The following is a 21367-nucleotide window of genomic DNA, read 5'->3' on the forward strand; positions in this document are numbered from 1 at the left end:
ACAAAGCCTACGTAAGGCAGAAAGGTCGCTAGGCACAGCACCACGCCGTGAGCGGGAGATAAAAATCAGTGCTAATGCTACCAGCAATCCCAGGATTGATGAAGTTGCCTCTAGGCTGAGGGAAGGGAACCACTATGGGTTTCACCACTGTTTTCTTAATGAAGCACCCGATTTTAAAGTCAACCAAAATGTTTCTAGTGAAACTAGGATCTGCAGGCAGACTTTCAAAAAAGTGCAATTCTCTCCTGAAGAGCAGGGAGTTTCCTAGAACTGCCTTACTGTCCTAATAAAACACAATCATTAAATGCTAAAGAGATTCTAAACATTATTAAAAGTTGATCTCAGCCGTGTCTCCTCTGCTGTTCACATTCCTTGCTGTTCACTAAATCTGTACATGGCACCTTCTGACAAATTCTCCACGTTCTGTGCTGTTTGCAAGAAATTCCAGAATACTTTGTGGAGGACTACCATGAGGAAGCCTGACCTCAGAGCTCCCTGCAAGAAATCACTTACCATAACTGGAGAAGCTCTAACCATAAGCCCAAAAGACACAGACTTCTGGTATTAGAAATCTTTCCTAATCACTAAACCATTGAAACCACAGATTCTTTGCATTCACGGGGAATCTTCCAACGCAAAATCTTTACCCCACAGCAAGAACACATCAAATACTTAAAAGACAAACAGCACCTCAGCAGTGCAAACAGTTTTCCTTATTTTAATATTGAGCTCAAGCTGGGCCACAAACATCGCTTACTACAGAGCAACCGCAGAGAAAAAAAAAATCTAAGCCGGTCTCATGAGAAGACAGACAGAAGATACTTGATTTCACCCCTTTGGCATTGCAATAGGCAGCAGCTTGCAGACTGATTTTTAAAAAGCAAACTCCAGCAGGAGCAGCTAACAAAAGTGCTGAGCCTGGGCATTCACTGGTGACCCAGGTCCCTGCCTAGCAAACCAGCTGCATTCACAACCCTAATACCGCTGACATCCAAGAAAGGAGAAAGCCACAAGACGTACGGTTTCGGAGGCAGGCAGCGAGCCCTCCATGCTGGGTGCGCAGCAAGAGAAGCATGCAGTCTAACCCCAGCACCCCTCCGCCGGCTGAACATGCTGTACCGCAGAGTTACGTTAGCGGAGACCAGCTCCAGCCCTGTCAGGCTGAATTCTGCCCTGACAAAGCAGGACCTTGTAATATGAAGCAGTAGTACCCCGAGTGTCTTGGCAGAAGCCCTGAATGCATGTTTGAGAAAGCAACTGCAGATCTGAACAAGCGAGGCATGAATGCACTGTAGAAGAGTTACCGAGTCTGCTAAAAATACTTCATCACTGACCCCGTCAGGAACACATCTGAAGTGAGACTCTTGTTTTCTGGAGAATAATAAAACCAAAAACCAAAATACATCTGCTGGCAATGGTATTGGAAGTTTATTTTAAAAACCAAACATAACAGTCTCGAACAGAAACACACCTCACATTTTCTTCCAACAGGAAGACTGTTGGGTTGAATGACATGCTTTACACCTCTTCCAGAGCTCCAGGCAAGGTGTAACCTCAAAATCTCTTCCTCTGTAACCTGCCACAGGAGGTTGCTCAGACTCCTATTACAAGTTAAGGAGCTAACTGCAGACAAATTCAAAACCTGCCCTGCTGAAGATGGCACAGAAGCCTTGTGCATTGCACAGTCCCAGGTGAGACAAATGAAAAAACTGTCACCTGGCCGGTGCCCCCTGCACAGCTTTAGGGGGCCCTATTACAGTTATCCTAACTGTAGAAGGAGCCGTTGGACTGGAAACATGGCTAAAAGACACGATGCATCTGGTCTGTCCCTCCCTGGTGGGACAGACAGTGAGGTGGTTCTGGAAGCAGCTGGGGAGCCTTCCTCCTGCCCTCCTCTGCCAAGTATAAATCCGCAAGGCACAATGGGCAGAACAGATCCCAAGCAAGATCTGGGGTGTGAACGAGCCCTCGGGAAAACACATCAAGATGAGGCTTTTATTTTTTGCCTTGAGTAAGCGTAGCAAGCATACGCTGTATGTTTTGGGAAACTGTTGGGTGGTGAGACAATTTGTTCTTCTGGGGAAGGAGAAGTGAGAGAATTTCCTTCATAAATTACTGCTCTGCAGTCAGACAACTGTTTGCCATCTATTCATAACAGATCTATCCTTAAAAAGAACATTATTTTTAACAGAAAAGTTAATGTATTCACCAGGCATGGTTTCACATGGATTATGATCTGTTAATTGCTAATCAGCCTGGTTGTCCACACCATACTCATTCAAGGAAAGCAGAGACGGATACTAAGTCTAAGAGACACTACGCTGTGTATTTCCCTCACAGTTTTTCAGGTCACACACACAGATGATCTACATCAGTATATTCTCTGGATTTGTAATAACTATCTATTTAGTAATAGTCTGACAAGCTTACGACAACCCTGTTTCAGGGGAAGTCTGCTCTGTTACAAGCTGTCCTAAGGGTGGCCCACCAGGGTTCAGCCTCCAACACCAATCTGCCAACTATTCCCACTCGCCTGATTTCAGCTTTTGCTGAGCAGCCGTACTCAATAGCAGCATGAGCAAAAGCCTTGTTTGAAGACAGGAAACTGAAAAAAGTGCAAGAACTGAAGAAATATTTAGAAAAACTAGCAACAACAAAAGACGGGCTTAAAAACAACAAGTTCTCTTCCTTCTGCTCCCCTCAACGTCAAAACACAAGCTTGGCTTTCTGACTTAACTGCTATCTCACTTGGGTTTAGAGTTTTGGGAAATAAATGCGTTTTAAGTTTAGCCAGTGAGCACACCTTTTGTTCTTACAGTAGTCCCTGCCAACTGATCAGTAACTATGATCAGTTTTTAAAGGGAACCTTGTCCCATCTTCTTGCTCAGCAAGTGTACAGGTAGTTTTAGGACTGGCATGCTGTAAATCAATACTGAGAGCGTGAACCTTTGCAGAAGCCACCATAGCGGACGAATTGTTGATAATCCTACAATGCACCAGAATTACAATGTTATTCCTTTTGCTCACACTGGTTTAAGCTTTTATACTGCTGAATATTTGGAAGGAGAGTCCTTTCTCGTGCCCACCTCTTTTTTTTTTTTTTTTTTTAAATTAAAATTTAAAAAATTCAGATGTCTCAGTCTGGGTTAACTTAAAGCATGTTCTAAGAAAAAATGTAACAATTAATTAAGGAAGCTTAGAAATGTACCAACCTGAGTCACACCAAGAGTTTACTGTAATAATGCATTGATCCCAATACACATTAATTCTTTCCTACTCTCAATTTACCATACAGGCTCTGCCTAGCAGGTAGTACTGATGACTACTCAGATGGACGATGTGGTCCCACCTGGGTCACAATGAGCCCACACAGGTACAGTCACCTCTCCAAACTGCTGGTAAGCAGCATTTACAGCTGCACAGAGTCGTGCCAGGCCACCACCAGCCTGACTGGGACACCAGTCACTGCCTACCAGCACTGTGTGCTTCTGAAGCGCTACTCGAGCCCATGGCTGCTCCATATGCACACAAACGCTCTCAGCACATGCTGCCCCAAAAGGTTTTGTTCTGTTCATGGCACTGCCATGCAGCCACAGATACAAACCTTGAACTGGTGCTGAAGTAAAATTTGTTGCTATGGGCATGAGCTCATAGAGAAATTCTTTAACTTCCATTACTTTCAATCAATAGCTTAGAAACCAAATGGCAAAGGCAGCATCTTCCTCAGCCGACGGAGGGACATTCCATCCAGGCAGCATCTGTCCGTGCCATCCCCAGCTCCGTACCACCATCTTGTACACAGCTGCTTCTGGAGTCACTCACTGACCTTTTGGTAAAACCACCCCAGATAACTAAACAGTTACAGCAGGGTATTTTTCATTAACCCAGCTTACTTGGACTAATGTTTGGCAGTTAAAATAGGACAGTTGATAGCAAATTCCACCATCTCTGTTTTCCAGCTGTGCAACCTTCAGCATCCATCTCATGAAAGGGAGCCATCTACAAACAAAGCCGGGATGTATTGATGAGCAGGGCTCAGAGTCCTGCCTTCTCACTGTACCAACTCTAACTGCTTAAAGACTCTCCCCATTCAAAAACCTGGCCTCAAAGTAGGCAATAAAACTTTCTGAAAGTACCTAGTTGTTTTCTGCTTCCTGACTGGAGTTTTTCCACACACTTTTAATGAAAACTGTCATTGATTAGCTGAAGACAGCTCAGCTTTGTTGTAAGACAACAAAGAGTATACACAGAAGATCACACACAAACCTCATCCAGGAGACAGTCAAAAGTAGTGCATGAAAATACCCTCTCAGAAGCAACTCTGCTGAATAATTGCAGAAGAGTGTCTCATGTTGTTAAAAATAGAACTAATTTCTGCATTGGCAGATGGAGTTTCAGTCAAAATATCCACTGAGCCACTTGAATAATTAAGTGTTGCTCCTCCATGGCATTACAAAGTATCTAATGCAATTTACTGCCCTTTCTATAAAATGTGATAGAAATACTGCTTGCTAATTTTTTAGCAATGAAATTAATAGAAATAAGGGTTACAGTACTGTGCAGCAAACCTTTAGCTGAAATACTACCATGGCTGCCAAGACATCAGCAACATTCTCTACACACAAGCTATTTAACCTTTCAGGTAATTACCTCCTGGAACAGAGCAGTCATTTAATCTAGAAATCAGGTTTACTCAGAAGGAAGCAGAAGAAACTCTAGACTGGTAATCCTCAGTAACCTGAAACATGTGGCTAGACAGAGTGACAGATAGTAGCTGATGCACAGTGAGTTTTTTTTTAAAAGCATATGTACAGTTTTAAAAGAGCTACATGTAAAATGCAATCTTCATGGTAACATAGACCTGCATATTGCACAAACTGCTTGTATTTCACGGAATCAAGTCAAGTTTTTCTTTTTGAATCTTCTTAGCATTTCATCTCTTTTTAGAGAAACTTCAGAAAACTGCCTTTTTTCACATACTAACTGGAATATACACGAGTACTGAACAGTTATTTACTTCTTACTTTACTTATTACGAACTGAACAGTTCCTTCCCCTGGGGGAACAGCCATATACAGTTACGTATTTTTTCATTTGAAGTATTTGCTCCTACTCCCCTGCTATCTCAGTAACCATTTCCAGTCTGTGAGGACACAAAGGGCTCTACATCTTCCTTACAACCTATATTACCATCAAAATTCTCTTCCTCACAGTCTCAGTCCAACGGGATTCCTGGGTTACAGCATTAAATCAAATGCAATTTTCCAAGAATGTTTAAGTCCTGAAAGGAGAGCAAATACCTTAAAAGCTTTGTCTGTGCTGAAGCTGTTCACCGTGAAATTATGAAGGATGCATAGAGGGACTTTAAACATTCAAAAAAAACCCCACGCAATTTTTTACTGCAAGGGTGATCAAACACTGCAGTGGGTTGCCCAGACTCCATCCCCGGAGTCAGCCAAAACCTGGGCCATGGTCCTGGGCAATCTGCTTTAGCTGCTCTGGCCTTGGGCACGGGGGTTGGACTAGACAATCTCCATAAGTCCCTTCCAACTTCAGTGATTCTGTGATTCTCCAACTTTTGGGATGCATTTTAAATTCTTCAGTATACATAATTTTGAATCTACTGCCAAATGAATCCAGCCACCAGATCATCGTTTATCAACAATGAATTATACCGACCTCACAAAATTGATGTCTACAGAGCGTGATTAACAGCGAAGGAAACAGTCTTATGAAACCAAAGAAGCTCTACTGTAAGCGGACATCAGACTAGCAGACAGTACTAACCAGTTCCTTTTGGAACGTGTTTATGCCATTCAACTGTATGGCAATATTTCAGTGGTAAAGAACAGAGGTCATCTCATCTGTGCTGCTACCTTGGAGACAGTAAATGACCACTCAGGTGGTAAATGCCAGTGTAATAGCTAAATGCTGCCTTTACACTATTCCAGCACAGAGAATCTGCTACTCCAGCCATACATGGGAACTTGGCAGCATGGGACACTGGTCTGGGAGATGTCCTGTGAGCAGAGGCCCTGAGGAGGTCACGGACACAGGATCAGGTCCTCACGCTGACTGGTACGATTGAACCATCCAAAATCATAAAGTCTTCAGCATACATAGTATACATATATGACCTTCAACAAGTCTTAATACTTTAAGCACTTCTTCTCTCTAAACTTTGAAGTTAAATAATGTCAAATTTCTCTTTACCTTGCTAAAACCATTGATTATATACAGTTTAAAAAAAAAAAACCAAAACCTAAAGATCACAGTCTAGGTGGTTGGATCAACAAAAACATCTTGAAACACTGTCCATGAAACCTTATCATGAAGGGCCATGGCACTAGCAGGTAAGAGGATGATCCTTGAGAAGTGTCCAGGTGTACTAAAAATTGTCCATTAGATAAAATGTGACAAGAATTCAGGGATGGTATCTAAAAACTACAGAACAGCCTGAACAATTGGGTTTAATGCACCACAGTCAGCAAAATGCAAGCATGCTAAATAAAGCACTGGTCCTGTAAAGTGCTTTCTCTGTAAAGCTGTAAACTTTCATTAAACTGTAAAGTTTCACTAATTGTTCATCACACGCCAGATTGGTCAGAGCTTCTTGGCTTTTACACCTAGACTGCACTTTGGTCTCTTTTCTCCCCAGTTTTTCCCTAGTCTCGCGTTTTCTATCCTACACCGGCAAGAGAGCCATGTTTTTCTTCTAAATCCAAGCAGCCAGGGCCTGCGGGAATGAGCCTTCAGCTGCAGGGCTGCCCTACCCCAGCTGGGAAAGCCAAGCTCCCCGACCCCTGCCAGGGCGCATGATCTCTTTGGTAATCCAACCCTGTACAGCTGTCAGAAAGAACCTGATCCCAGCTCCACAAGCATCAACACGGCAGTGCCAATTATACAAGCAACTCAGCAAACAATATGGACGCAGACGATCAACGTCAGCAAAAAAGGACTTGCAGACTAGTCTGTCCACAGTTACTAAATGCAAGAGCTTCTTTAGTTAAAAGCACTGAGAGCAGGATTAAAATTTATCCCTTCCATTACCCTATTTTCACCAATATATACATTTAACCCAGCTTACACAGAAGGTTAAAAAAAAAAATTGCAGCCCATGCCAGCTAACAACTCAAACATCAACCTGAGCAGCAGCAACACTCTACTCAGGAGAATGAGAGTACCATCTAATCCTGAAGAACTACTATGGAAACAACACAGCAGAATAAGGAATAAATTACTTTAAAGTTGAATTTTCATACCAAACTTCACATTTCAAAAATGAATATAATCATTTCACTCACTTGTGTGAAGCACTCCGACCAAGGCAAATTTGTGTGGGCTTCTACCTCCCCTACACATAATTATAGTGTGCAGTGCAGGCATAGACTAGCTAGACTTTGCCAGGAAGACAGTGCACAGCACCATACACTAAAGCATCTAAAAATACGGGCTTGTTTAGAAATTAAATGCCAGATTAGTAAATCTTCCCAAGCTATCACAGCGGAGTTCTCAGTCTTTCCCTAAAGACAGAAGACGACAAACATTACTAGATATGTCTGCTCTGTTGTGACCAGAGCAGTAGAAGAACCTGAAGTTCTTCCCCCTCAGATTGCTAACGAGTCTAATTTTGAACCTTGTACTTTTAAAATCTGTCTCTTTAAACATTTCAGGTAAGCTTTATTACTGACAAATAAGAAACTGATAGAACCGAAGGTTTGGGTTGGGGTTCCCGCCGCCCCATTTAATTGGAAGGTGAAATAGCTATGTAAATGGCACAAGGCTCTGTTAAATCATATCTGGAATATGTAACCAAATAGCACCAGAAAAGAAACCATACCTCAAAATACTGCTACGGGACAGACAAGGCAGGAAGGGTGTTTGGGCTGGAGAAGATGAAGAAAAATAAATAACTACATCACTCCAAAACACAGTGGGAGGCTCATCTGTCTAGTTAACTACTCTGCAAGGCAGCTGAGCCCAACAGCTACAGAGAAAAACACCAAAACAGGGACAGAAGGGAAGGAGACTGCATGCCAAAGATACGAGAGCGTGCAATTGTGGCGGATAATTAAGAATTCTTATTTAGTCTCTCTTCCCCACTCATTCAGTGTTTTTTAGTGATTGAGGCATGAAGGAGGGAATATTTCCAGCTCAGCTGATGAGGAAATTACACTGCAATCAGTAGAGGATCTACACTGCAGAAGGACTGTGGCAGCAGTAACAGGGCCTGTTCCAAGAAACGGCTGCAAACAGCTACTTCACCAAGTGTGAAGTGTATTCTTCAGGCACAAATTCATGCAGACTGAGGTAATTTCTCAAGACAGCAAAGAGAACCAAACACCATAGAAAATTATTAGTAGCACGAACCTGTAACAGCAGGATTATTGGAGAAAGGCAATGCCAGGGCAGTGCCTGCAAATGGCTGTCCTCTGGTTTTCACATTCATACTATGAATCTACAATCCACTGAATCCATCCATTTGAACTCGTGATTGTTACCTACCCAAGGGGCATTTATTTTGCCAGACAAGAAGATTCTGAAAGGATACAATTTCAAAGTTTAACAAGTGGGATAAACATCTGACTGATTTCCAGCAGCCCTCCTGTGACATCTGCATCAAGGTCCATTTTCTACATTCCTGAGCAGTGGTACCAAGTTCCATATTTCCTGAGCAAATGAGATTATCTATATACCTATAATCTAATGTTCAATGTTTCAGATACACAAAAGACAATCTCCTATACAGACAATCACTTAGTATCATTTACCATTTTTAGGGAGCCACCATTTTGTACTCTTGCTGGGTTTGGATAGTCTAATACTGAAAACACTCGGAGACCATATTTTTGCACATGCATCAGTAAAGTGCAGTGCATCCTGAACTTTATTAACATTAAGCAAGATAATATGAAACATAGCACAGTTCTGAACTTTAACAAAATGCTTAGGTCTAGGCTCATGTAAAAGGATACTCCTGAATCTCCACAGCTCTCCTGCCTCTATGAATACAGATGGACAATAAAACTACCAGTACAGACTGTCAATAAAATGCTAAAGTTGACCTACTGTCCCTCATAGTTCACCACAGAAATTTTCCCCACGCAGTGAATGAAGACCTTCTCATGGTATTTTACATAAGAAAACTCTGGAAGAATATGTAGAAATTAAGTAGTTAGTGAAGAACTAGAAAAGATGAACAAATCTCAATGGCTTTGAGAAGATTTGTAAAGGGAGAATGAGTACCCCTCCAAACCAGACCAGACCAGACCTATAACCATACTCTTTACATAGGAAGGACTTCTTTTTAAAGCAGATGTTTATATCATGTTCAGTATGGAAAACAGCTTAATGATAGCTGATAATTTCTGAAACCAAAAACCTGAAGCAACTAGCTTTCTATTTTTGCCAGCAGACCACACAACAGGCATTTGTTTTGAAAAACTTGTAACATCAAAGACACAAAACTCCAATGGTGCCCAAGTCCCTCCCGAGCCTACAAGCTTTCAACATTGCCCTGGAGAAGAACACATTTTCAAGGACTCTTTATCTAGCTATAAATAAATGGGAGATGCAGTCACATTATGTGAACCGTGACTGAACTGCAGTCGTCAACAAGAGCTCCTTGCCTGGACTTTTTAGACCCAATTATTTCAAGTCTAAAATGGCACAGTGATTTCTTTGCATATTCTTTAGCTTTTTCACTCAATGCTTGCATGAAAAGCAGTATTTTCTTCTTCATTTCTACTCTTAGCACAAACCAACAAGCTCCAAAGCCTATAATGTACGTATGATACAAGTCACTGAATATTAATAAAGGATCAACATTTTGACAGCAACTGCAAACTAATTTAAAGAAACAATTTATTTAAAGATTCCTGTAAGGTCAGTTTTGCTGACCAAGGACATAACCCACTGTCCTTTCAGCAGCACCCTGCAAGCAAGCAAGAAATGCCACATGTAGCAGCGTGCTTCTATTTCCTCAGCCTCCAAAGTAGCCACCACTACTTTTTTTTTTTTAAGGTGGTGTTTCAGATCTAACAGAAAATTGCCACTGAAAGGGGTGCTCCCAGTCCCTTCCTCCGCACACCCTGTCTTCCACACATTCCTGCCATTCCCCTCCCATCAGATTCTTACAGCATACTGAGCTGGCTCTGGTGGCCAATCCAAGGGAAAATTGTCTTCCCCTCTCTCCCCTTCTCAGCACAGTTTGTCCTCCCATGGATAAACCAGCTGAACTGACGCCCCACAGCTGCACAATCGCTACATGCAACCCAAGGGCAGCTGTAATAGCACATGGGTGTAAGTAAGGGAGAAGAAGGGGTCTGTTCCCAAAAGTGGCAAATATTTCTGTAGTTAGGTTGGCCCTAGTAAGACGACGCACCCTAAGACACTTCATCGCAATTTCTTCACTTAAAACTGAAATGCATTGTGTATTTGTGGTTTGGGCCAAAACCATGTGTATTTCAGTTTCCTACAAGACTGAAAGTGTGGACAGATACTTACGAAAAACCCTCATACAACCACTGTATTAGATTATGATGAAAGCTACTTTAAAAAAGGTTGGAGTGGGCATCAGACATTGATGTACATGCATAAATACACAAGCACACGCTCATGCTCACACTCACAGCCCAGCTGACTTGCCAGCTCCTGCAGCAACACACAGTAACACCGCACATAAACAAAAGGTCCCTGAGCATGACACTGAAATTCCTGAAAGGACAGTAAGGGGGGGTCCAGGAGTTTTAAGAACAGCAGGAACCTGGATTGCAGTGGAGTATGTGTTGCTCTGTGCTATCTCCTGCCTGGAAGAGCATTTGGCCCAAATCTCAGGGTTTTCAGAGAGCAGCAGAAGCATTCAGAAATGAGATTTGTGTGAAATGCAATAATTCTGGTAAAAGTGAAAAGAGCTATGGGCAGGGACAGAGGTGTGGAGCATACTTATACAGCAAAATGCTGGTGCAACTGCAGATATGTAAGCCCAAATTTTTCTAAGTTTGTCTACATGGCATAATGAAGACAGGTTATCCATTCTAGCTTTAGTCAAAATTGGCCAGATACCAAGAGAAGTCAGCATGTGCTAGTATGGACCAAGTTTCTTTATAAAGTATGGTAGTCCATTTATCAGCTCTGTTTGTTACAGGCTAGACTACTTAAAATCCTATCTTCCTTTTGGTGGGCAGAAAAGCTCAGAGAATTTCAGTAGAAATGCTGAATATACATATTCGTTACTTTCAAATTACAGTAAATTAGCTCAGGTTCCCAAGATTTCACACTGCTTCCAACAGTCAAGGAGTTAGGATACCAAAATACAGAGAAGATGTTCCTTGAAATTTGTTCTGCTATTCCTGAGTGTCAAGATTCATTTAAAAATGGGCTCAAGCATGCATTTGGTTACATTAAAAATCAATGTGACTTAAACCCTTGAGCCCATTATTATTTTTCCCCTTCCAACTATGTTTCTTGTTTCGTTTTTAAACAGGATATGTCCAACCACAATTCAGCAGAGACAGAGGGATAGAGAGGGAGAAACAGCAAGACACACTGCAGAGCAGGAAGAAAACCACTGACCTTACCTAGCAGTAAGACATACTAATGCTGCAAGGCATTTTCTTGAAGCTATAATAGCAAGTGTAGCTATCAATGTATAGGTGGGTGACATGGCCTCATTATTCCCTGCTAAAAAAATACTTTAATGTTATTTATAGGTTAAAAGGAAGAGAAGAAAAAGTCCTATATCTGAATGTCACTGTACTCCCACAATGCAGCTAGGGATCACGTGGGACCTAAGACCTTTTCTATTTCAAAGTTCTGGGCTGCTTCAATTGGCTGCATCAATGCAAAGCACAGTATTGAAGTGGATTTGCCTGTTTGTGGATTACAGCAGACAGTCATTCAAAAGTCACTTAGCATAAATATTCCCTTCAAAGAGAAGACTGCTTTAGAAGTTAGGTGGCAAAGAAGGTATAGACAAAGAACACTGGAGAATATGTGTTTAACAGTCAAGGTACTGCTGCACAAAAGCAGTTTAACACAAACTGTCAGGTAATTTTGTTTCTTTCCCCTTGGAAATGGGAAGGGGGGGTAGATACTTGTCTCAATGTTATGAATACAAAGTCTTGCTAAGACTGTCTGCGCTACAGTTACATTAGCTTGCAATTCCACCAGTGTGTGAAAACAAGTGCAGCCAATACGGAGCTTCTTAGCCGGATATGGTTTGGAAAAAAGAGAAGCAGCAGCAGGGGAATATGCATCTCCCACAGTGGGGTCAGTTGGTCTCAGAGGTAGGAAAACTGAAGCACAACAATTTAAAGCCATCTGCTCATGGTCATTAAGACAGAGAGGTACAGAACCTGTGAGCTGCAGTTCCACAGTTCATAGCTTCAACTGAATCTGTGATTGCCCGAAGACTCTAATCACTGACCTACTCCAACATCCCTGTGGCAGTTTCAGTTTGCTCAGGAGATTTTAATAGGTTAACGTCTATTGGCAGACATCATACTTGACTATATAATGTCTGCCCACATCCTATTTCTGCTAGATGCCTACTGACTTCTTTATCAAGCTGTTTCTTTCACTTTCCCTCCTATTCTGCAACTGCACCTGATTTCAATGCTGGCTGTAACATCCAGACATCCATTGTCCCCTGATGAAGCCAGGGTGGACTTCAGGGCTTCTGATCATTAAGAATACCCACAGAACTCCTTACTGAAATTAAGATTTCCAAAAGTATCACCAAGAAAAACAAAAAGAAAAGCCTCTGCCAGCTTCTAAATCAAAACGGAAGAGAAATATACACACAGAAAATTACCAAGCACAGAGAGTATTAGCCATTCTGCATCCTCATTAGATGCATCCAATTAAAACATGCTTAATGTATTTAATTTTCCATTTCCATGTAAACCAAATCAGCTTATGGTGCTGGACGACCTCTCTGGTTTCTAATACCTTTTCATACCTTTTTTTGTACAAGTCTAAGCAGTGCCCAGGTTGTAACAGACTTCCAGTCCCCTGTGAACTGGGCCTGTTTTGAGTAAGTGACCTGAAACCTAAAAAGGGTTGTGATTTTTCAGCAATTGCTTGAACGATAAGAGATCCAGTCAGCATGTTTAATACAGCACAGAATAAGACTCTCAATACAATATCACCTCCCAAGGATTATAAACTGTCAAAATGTATAGGAAGTTTTCTTTCTAGCTTTAAAAGGAGAGTTTAAATGTGTTTAAATTATTTCTTACAGAAAACTGTGTGGATCTGAAGGATCTCTGTATTCTACATACGTTTATAAAAAAACCCACTCTAATAAGAATTGGTATCTCTCAGTGAGAAACTGGGTTAAAGCTTCTAATGCTAAAGAGAGCAGCATTTCAATTTCCTCCTGCCTGACTGAAGCAGAATACTCAATAATTCATAGCTTGCTCTGATCAAGCTCCAGCACAGGTGCTGCACAGTCAAACCTCAGGGAAGCTACCTGCAATGTGCCTGATCATCATAGGGGTAACATTCATAAAAGATGTGCAATGCCTGCCTCTACAGGTTTTTTATTGATAACAATGCTACACTGCAAAAGGAGCCCTGCTTTGAAAATTCCCTTGCATTATGAGTCCAACAGTTTCAGAAAAAGCAGAGGGGGAGGAAGAGATGTGGGTGTTAAGAGGAAAAGTGACTGACAACTACGAAAACATAACTGCATGATAGACCCACACTCCCTCTTACCAGGAGGTAATTCATTAAGCAGAACACACCAGAAGTTTGCTATAGCCAGTCCCGCAATACGTTCATAAACAGCAATTATTTCAAGAACAGAGGTTTTTATTTCCCTCTCCTTTGTGCCAGTAAGGTGGCTCTGAAGAGAGCCCTACTCATGAAGAAGTGGCAAAAGCACCTTTCAGTCTCCTCCATGACAGTCAGCAGAACCGGAAGACACTGTGCCATGCAAACCTCCCTCAAAAAATTAACTACCAAAGTAGTTGTCAGCAGTTGGTTTACTGTATACTCCCAAACCAGAATACAACCACCATCACAGCCAAAGCACAAAACTCAGTAACACAAATCAACTCCAGAAATGGAAATAGAAAATTCTTCAGAAAATGAGCGTATGAACAGGGAATTTTACCTAACATGCGAAATCGCTGTCTAGAAACATCTTCACTCCTGGTCTTGTTTCGCAGCTTGTTACTAAGTGTGGGAGCTTATCTGCCGCGTCACAGATTTGAAAGAGAAAGGAATCTAATGCTGAAGATAGCCTGGCTTTGAGCAGGTCCCTGGGCAGGTGAACTCCAGAGACGCCTTCCAGCCTGAACTAACTTAGGACCAACATCGGAGGGGCATGAAGACAACACCTCTCTTCTGCCTATCTTTGCAGAAGAAACTCTTCCCCATCAATAGCCTGAATTGTAACCAAGATATGAACAGGATTTTAATTCCTATACCACTGTTTCAGAAATGACTCAAAGATGACTTTTGCTGAGCTCTTTCAATGCAGTTGGATACTTTTTTCTCATTGCCTTGATAAAATAGAGGGTGCTGAATCAGCAGCTTTTGATCCAATGCCAGAAAGACCTCTATCAGGGTGGGGTCAGAGTCGGTGTGTGTCACAGTCTCATCTGCCTGCTTCTAGATTTAGAAAGTATTGGTGTATTTGGACAAAAATTTTAAGCAAATGTGAATTGAGCTGCTTTTGTAAAACCCATCTATCCAGCTGATTATTTGGAAGGAAAAGAACAAGCAACAGAAGACCATATTTACTCACCACAATTAGAAGAGTGACGGCAGCATCCACAAGTATATCTGAGAATTTTTCTAGGATAATTAATGGCAAAAAGATTAGAAACACTGTTTTCTAGTCCTGAACAATACAAGAGACAGGTCTTTTGTTAATAGTCCCAAATAGTTCTTTAAGACAACATACTATTGGGTTGCAAAGAGATTACAGAGTACTCTGTATTTAACATGGTAACTTCCCCTCTGAGGAACCAGTTCTCTGAGCATCCCAGATACAAGCAAGAGTAGCAAAACTCATTCCCCACCACCAAGAATACTTACCACGCTTGAATCCATTTCACAGAACTAAAGAAACAAAGACTAGAGCCACCTACTGATGCATTAGCCCTCAGTTAATTAGCAGCTCACTAAACCACCAGAAAATACTAACGGCAAAACCTCGGTGAAAGCTACTTGGCTTTTCAGGTGTAGAGGGGACTGGACCATGCAACAGCAGTGAGCAGCCTGCAAGAGCTGAAGCTGGAAGCATTTAACTGACCAGCCCTAAACCCCTATGCTTGAGATGAGACACACACACAGCACACTGAACCCAAAGCCCCGCCCGGCAGAGTTCTTAAGTGGATTGGGTTAATGTTCAGGAAGCAATGACAACCAATTAATTCACAGACAAAGCATGACACCAAGTATCTATTCATCATTTGATCTCTAAGACAAAACGTACCCCACTGTTATTTCTTTATCAAATGTTTATATAAAGAAGTGTACATTTAAAAATCAATTTGATCTTTTTTTAAGCATTCCCCGAAACAGATGGTCTTATACTCCTCATCTGAACCTTGTTATTGTAGAACTACTGTCAGTGACCCTGAAACCCAACTGGTTTTAATTTATGGTGGCTGTTATATGGCAGTTTTAACCTACATTCTCATTCTCTCCCTAAAAGACTGGGTACATCATGCCTTAGCTTGGATGATGTCTGCACACTGAACAATCAGAAGCATGGCATCACTTGTCAGGCACAAGAGAGCACTGCTGCCCTGCTGCAAGGGACAATTTCAGTCAAATTCATTTTGAATACTGCTCCCTGACTGGGGATATTTGAACTTTTGATTTGGTTTTTAAAGAGGCATTTGCTAATGACACCAACAGCCTACTTTTTGATTTCAAAGAGATGAGAGAACAGATATGGAAGGGCTGCTTTGTTAACTAAAAGCAACAGTATAGTTGTAACTGTTCAGAAAAGAAACTAACAGCTAGGAGGAACTGTGTTCATGTTAATGATCTTCTACCCACTGCTACATGCATTGAGCCCCTGAAGGTGTCTGTGCAAATGAGAATCCCCACAATGCAGAACCAGACAAAAGCAGGAAACCCAGCAGCCTCTTCCCTGCCAGCTGGTGATGTGGGAACGCCACGCTCAGCTGCTCGCATCCCAAGCCGTGGAGCCTCTGCCCGTCAGGTGTTTCACTAGTTCACGTACAACTCATCTGCACTGGAATACATGGAGGTTTCCACCTTGTTTGAGGGATTGTAGCATTTTTCAAAAGTGATGTTTAGTAATAGAAATACATTAATGGTCTTCCTGGAGATCCCACCTTTAGGCAGAGTGTCAAAATAACTTTACAAGGCCTCTCACTAATGCTGCTTCATTGCAGTGATGTTGGCTGGCAAGAGACCAGCTCTTTTCAATTTTCTGCCTGGCAAACAAGTACCACTGTGGCTGCTACCTGCAGCAAGTCTTCTGCACCAGTGTAGATGGACAAATGTAGAAAATGAAGTTAATGTGTAGTGGATTGCAAGTCTGTAGATTTTATTGAAATAACTAATGTCATCTTTCTCCAAATGCTATCACCAGATTGTTAAGCTGTGCTCTGAAAGTGCTCCATCTCGCTGGCCTGCACCTTTTACAGAAAAAAGTAAGGTTTATGAAAAGAAGTTCACCCTCCATTAATATGTGAAAAATGCATCTTCTTGCAGGGATTCCATTCTGCATATTACCTGGATTTATGAGAAATGTGGAATTCCTGTAGATAACTACTACATTCAGTATTGCAAGTTATCACGCAGTTTTTTCAAACCCCATACTAATCTAATCCTGGTAAACAATGCCTAGGGTTTTCTCTTAATGAATGCTAGAGCTTTAATTAGACTGCCTAGAGGCTGTGTATGGTTGCAACATACTGTGATAGTTTAAGTATATGACACAGGTCAAACTGCCAATCTAAATGATGAGCTGCCTTTGAAATCTGCAAGATACCACAGACCCAAAAATGATTAAGAAACCTTGAAATTCCTTCCACGTCTGGTTTAATACTGAGCCTTAGCTATCCCAGGTTGCCTTAGCTATCCAAGGTTCAACCCTGGAATGCAATCATTGTCTTTTTGAGCAATGAGTTAGCCAGTGTTGTAACTGCAGAACCACCTTGGATGTGAGAAGTCCTCCACTGATGGTCACACACACCCACTTCTCCCACACTCTGCACCCCTCCCTTTGCAGCACTGAAGTCATCAGCACGCATCAAAAGAGTACTCCACAGCCAACACTTCTGACCCAGGTATGTGTGAACCGCTTGTTTGCTACTGACTCTTGGTACTCACAAACGGTTTTCAATTAACAGCCCAGACACTGAAGGTTGCATAGAGAGCACCAATTCACCAGGCAAATATTTATATATCCATTTATGAAAAATACCAGAAAAGCAAAGTTAAAGTTGATCAATAGTACGTGCATTTCTCAAGTGTCAAGAAAGCATTCAAAGCCTCGACATTTCAGGCCCAGCAACAAAACATAGTTACAACAGTCTTTCAAATGTGTACTGCTTACTATTAAAATGCTAGAATAAAATGGCTTGAATGATACTACAGAACCAGGAGGCCTTTTTCATCCAGCTTATTATTATTTTTAAATTCTTCACTTATGTGCAAAAGGTTCAAAAGTCTTTGCTCTTTGGTAGCAGTTTTGGTAGTCAGATCTGGATGGCTAGATGAAAGGTACATCAAAGGGTATGAAAAACAGTATTCAGCTGAGTAATGTGCCAGTTGCTCAAACTTATGATATATATAGAAAATATGTATCTACTGGTTACAGATGGTGTCTGAGGTACATCTGATTAGCTAGAGATATAACAGTATGAAATGGCAGGAGTAGCTGGAACACGGCCTCCTCTTTTGCAGAATTACCCATGTGTTCAAAAGGAGCTGTATCCCCTTAGCACAGCAGGGATCAAGAGATGTACATTTTCACTGTGGCATCAGCGACGTTCTAGGCTGGGACATCTCCCTCACTCCAAAAGCAAGACATAGGTGAAAGAACATGCATAAAGACTTTCATTTGTTCAGTGAGAAATTCATTCCTCACTACTGATTAGCTAAATTGTCTGGATAAATCCACAACCTTTTCTACCTGTTCAGTGGACTATCTAATTTTTGAAATGTCTCATTTTGAGTGCTTAAGATCTCATATTTTATGCAACCATTTATTTCTGGCAGTCTATGTACAAACATTGTTCTCTCTTCAGCTCCATTATGGTACAAAAAGGATAATTTTACATAACATGTGGAGGCTATAGCATACCTCTGAACTTCTGTAGCTGGTATTAAACAGCATTTTAGGGAAAAAAAAATAAATTCCAAATTAAATGAACTCATATGTAAATCAATGAAAAGACTGAAGGATGGAACAGAACAAGTTATCAGAGTATTGCCAATACATTACCTTAATTAAGCAACTATTTTATTCAGAACATTAGTATTGAAAGCACTAAACAAACACAAGAAGAGCTGCAAATCTGACAAATATTTAAATTTATAGCACTTCGTCCTGCCACATAACAACGATGACTAAGACATAATTTCCCTACTCAATTCCAGGACTCTGAGTCTCCACACCTCTGCAATACACTATAATTTTTGAGATTAATGGGCCTGATCCCAAGATATGCCCAACTCCTACTGAAATTAATGCTTTGTGCATAAGAAGCAGAGGAATGCCTCTCCTCTTTTTTTTTTTTTTTTTTTGGGGGGGGGGGTGTGGTGGTCTTTAGCACAAAGAGAAAGGCAACCTACATTTCACTGAAAGAAAGAACACACAACAACTAAAACCTTATATTTAAATAGAGAAAGCTGTTAGAAACTTTAGTCTCATTCCAAAACAGTAGTCCCAAATACTGAAGACCTGTGGGCAACAGCTCTGCACTAATATTTCACATGCTTTGCAATCCAGCCTCCAGTGAAACACCTCCTCCACACCAACTTGAAGCTCTTCGTTTCCTCTGCTCCTATTGTCCTGTTGCCAATGTCATCAGGCTGAAATAATTTATTTCTGACAATAGAAATATTTCTTTCCCCTGTAAGCTTTTGTTCACCACCAACAGGATTCTGGGTCCTTCCACATTGATGGTGTAGGCAGTGGGTTTCAGCGCACCCCCAAGACAAACATGCTTGAGCAAGCAAAAAAATGTGCCTGCATAAAGGCTATCCCATGCTAATTTAAGCACTCCTTCATATTTAATTTTCTTTGGGAGTAGTTAGTGATTCTAGAATTGAAACTTTTACTAGTTGCGGATTTTCCAAACATGACATCAGTGCTCATGAGCTTCTGAGAGTTAAGTAAGACAACGATGTATGCAGATAACATGGAGAAAATATTTTCCTGCAGTTCAGTGTTTACCAACAGCACTCAAGAAAATAACAACAAAAAACCCCTTGTAGTAAAACTTTACAGTTTGCATTCTTGTGATCTTGGACTCCATTCTTGCTGAGTATGTGCCCTTTGAATGGCCTATCAAAAAAGTCAAATTATAGCATTATAATGTGTTGCTGAAACATTTCATTACTCTGATTTCAAATCTAAATACAATTTTCTTTTTTTATGCATACTAAAATTTTCATAGCAGTTCTTTGAAGGATTAGAACCTTGCTTCATTTCCTTAGCAATTTTTCCTGTCTATTTTAAATAGTCTCAAAGCTCACAACTCAAGAAGGGAATGTTTTCCAAGCTGAATTCCCTATTCAAGTATCAGTTGATCTCAGTGGTATCCAAATTGCATCTTAAGTTAGAAAAAAAACCCCACCTTGCTCCTCTAGTTTTCCTTTCAAAGTCTATCGAAGTGTCCCTGAACTTAGACTACGTTTTCAAATTAATTAATTTCTGTCTTCAAAAGATGGGCTATTCAGACACACTGCCTCCAGAGTGAGTAGTCTGAACTGCACATAAAACTTCATTTATTGTATACTAACAAAAACTTCCATTGATTTAAAGTTCATTTAACATCACTGTGGACCGAGTTAATTTGATGGGATTGGCCCCGATTTCCTCGTCATGAATTTTGCAGGGAGGCTGGTTTTAGAACCTGGAAGACCTGTTTAAGGATGGTACGGAAAGAATCAATCCAAACACAAGAAAGGTTAAATTGCAAGCATGCAGCACTAGGAGTAATATTTTACTTATTGTAACATCCAAATCAGGCATTGAAAAAACAAACATTTTCTAAGACACAAAAGATAGGAAACCACATTTAAAAACAATAAACAAAAAGCAGGCAAGAAACTTCACTTGCAAGGTTCTGCTAATTCGTAATTGCCATGGACCATGCTTGTCCTCTTCTCTTAATTAAGAGCTAACACACTGTATGGCTGTGAACTTTTACACAAAATAACAGGTCATCCAGTATCTACAGTATATGCAAAAAGAAGGTGTCCTGGGTCATTGTGAACCCCAGAGGGCCGAGGGGGTAAGAGTGACAGCTACAGCGATTTCAGTAGTCAGGGAAAGAGCCTGTCCTGTCATCCCTTAGTATTCCAGAAAACCAAACCACCCCCCAAGAAGTGCGGACACTTGTCAAGAGAGAGCCCAGCGCGGGGAGGCCGCAGAGGAGCGTGTGTCGGTGCGTGCCGTGGCGGCACACGGGCCAGCGCTGTGCTTCGGTCTGGCGTGCACAGCCTGCCCGCTGTGCCATCCGTTTGCTTTTCCCACATATGCTTTATTGAGTAAGGGGTCTGTCTGCGAAGAGACAGAGAGGCTGCTGTGGAGGAGAATTTCATTTTTTTAGCCAAACTGCGATGGAGACAGATGCTACGACAGATTTATTGAGCCCGCCAGTCCCACAGCAACGTTGCGGCATTCTCAGACTGCCGAGTGCCGCCATACCATCCACAGCACAGTGGGCTCTTGGAACAAAGAAACATCCCCGTCCTCTTACTAACACCAGCATTTTGTGGGCTTGGAGAGGGGTTACTTTTGCATTTTGGACTCCCTTTGGATTGTCAAACCAAATGGAAGCTCTGCCCTATCATTTACACTGAGCTATGACAGCTTTTGAGCATTTCTCCTTGCAAACGCCTCAGCTGCTAACCCGCTTAGGACTGCCAGCATCAATGCATTTTCTTGCACAGACCTGGCGATCAGCGATTTCTGTGGATGCCCAGGGCGGCGCGGGCACGGGCATGGGCACAGCCACCGTGGGCCCCGCCAGGTGGGTGATGGCCGGCGCAGACGTGCCGGCGGCACAGAGCTCGGCCGCGCTGGCCATGCCACGGGCTGGCACCTCCCCAGCCCTCGGCTGCCCACGCCAGAGCTGCTGCCGCCTGCGCCCCAGGAGCAGCAACGATCAGGGGGCACCAGCCCTACCTACAGCAGGGG

General features: G+C 41.8%; 1 protein-coding gene and 1 long non-coding RNA gene across 7 annotated transcripts in view; one reads left to right on the forward strand and one right to left on the reverse strand.

Moving 5' to 3' along the window:
- The window catches only part of TMCC1 (transmembrane and coiled-coil domain family 1), a 188384-nt gene that overhangs the window by 42844 nt on the left and 124173 nt on the right, over nucleotides 1–21367 (reverse strand). The window contains exon 1 of one of the 6 annotated variants that reach the window (XM_030043781.2): nucleotides 1021–1120. The exons of the other annotated variants lie outside the window; for them this stretch is intronic. Coding sequence (XP_029899641.1) covers nucleotides 1021–1050 — 30 coding nt within the window. The 5' untranslated portion in view covers nucleotides 1051–1120. Of the gene's footprint in view, nucleotides 1–1020; nucleotides 1121–21367 lie in introns of those variants that run through there. 6 annotated transcript variants of the gene reach the window in all.
- Nucleotides 1–21367, forward strand: part of LOC115353817 — a 104032-nt gene that overhangs the window by 22931 nt on the left and 59734 nt on the right. The window lies entirely within an intron of this gene.

This window comes from Aquila chrysaetos, chromosome 20 (genome assembly GCF_900496995.4).
Source record: "Aquila chrysaetos chrysaetos chromosome 20, bAquChr1.4, whole genome shotgun sequence".
In the NCBI taxonomy this organism is placed as follows: domain Eukaryota; kingdom Metazoa; phylum Chordata; class Aves; order Accipitriformes; family Accipitridae; genus Aquila; species Aquila chrysaetos.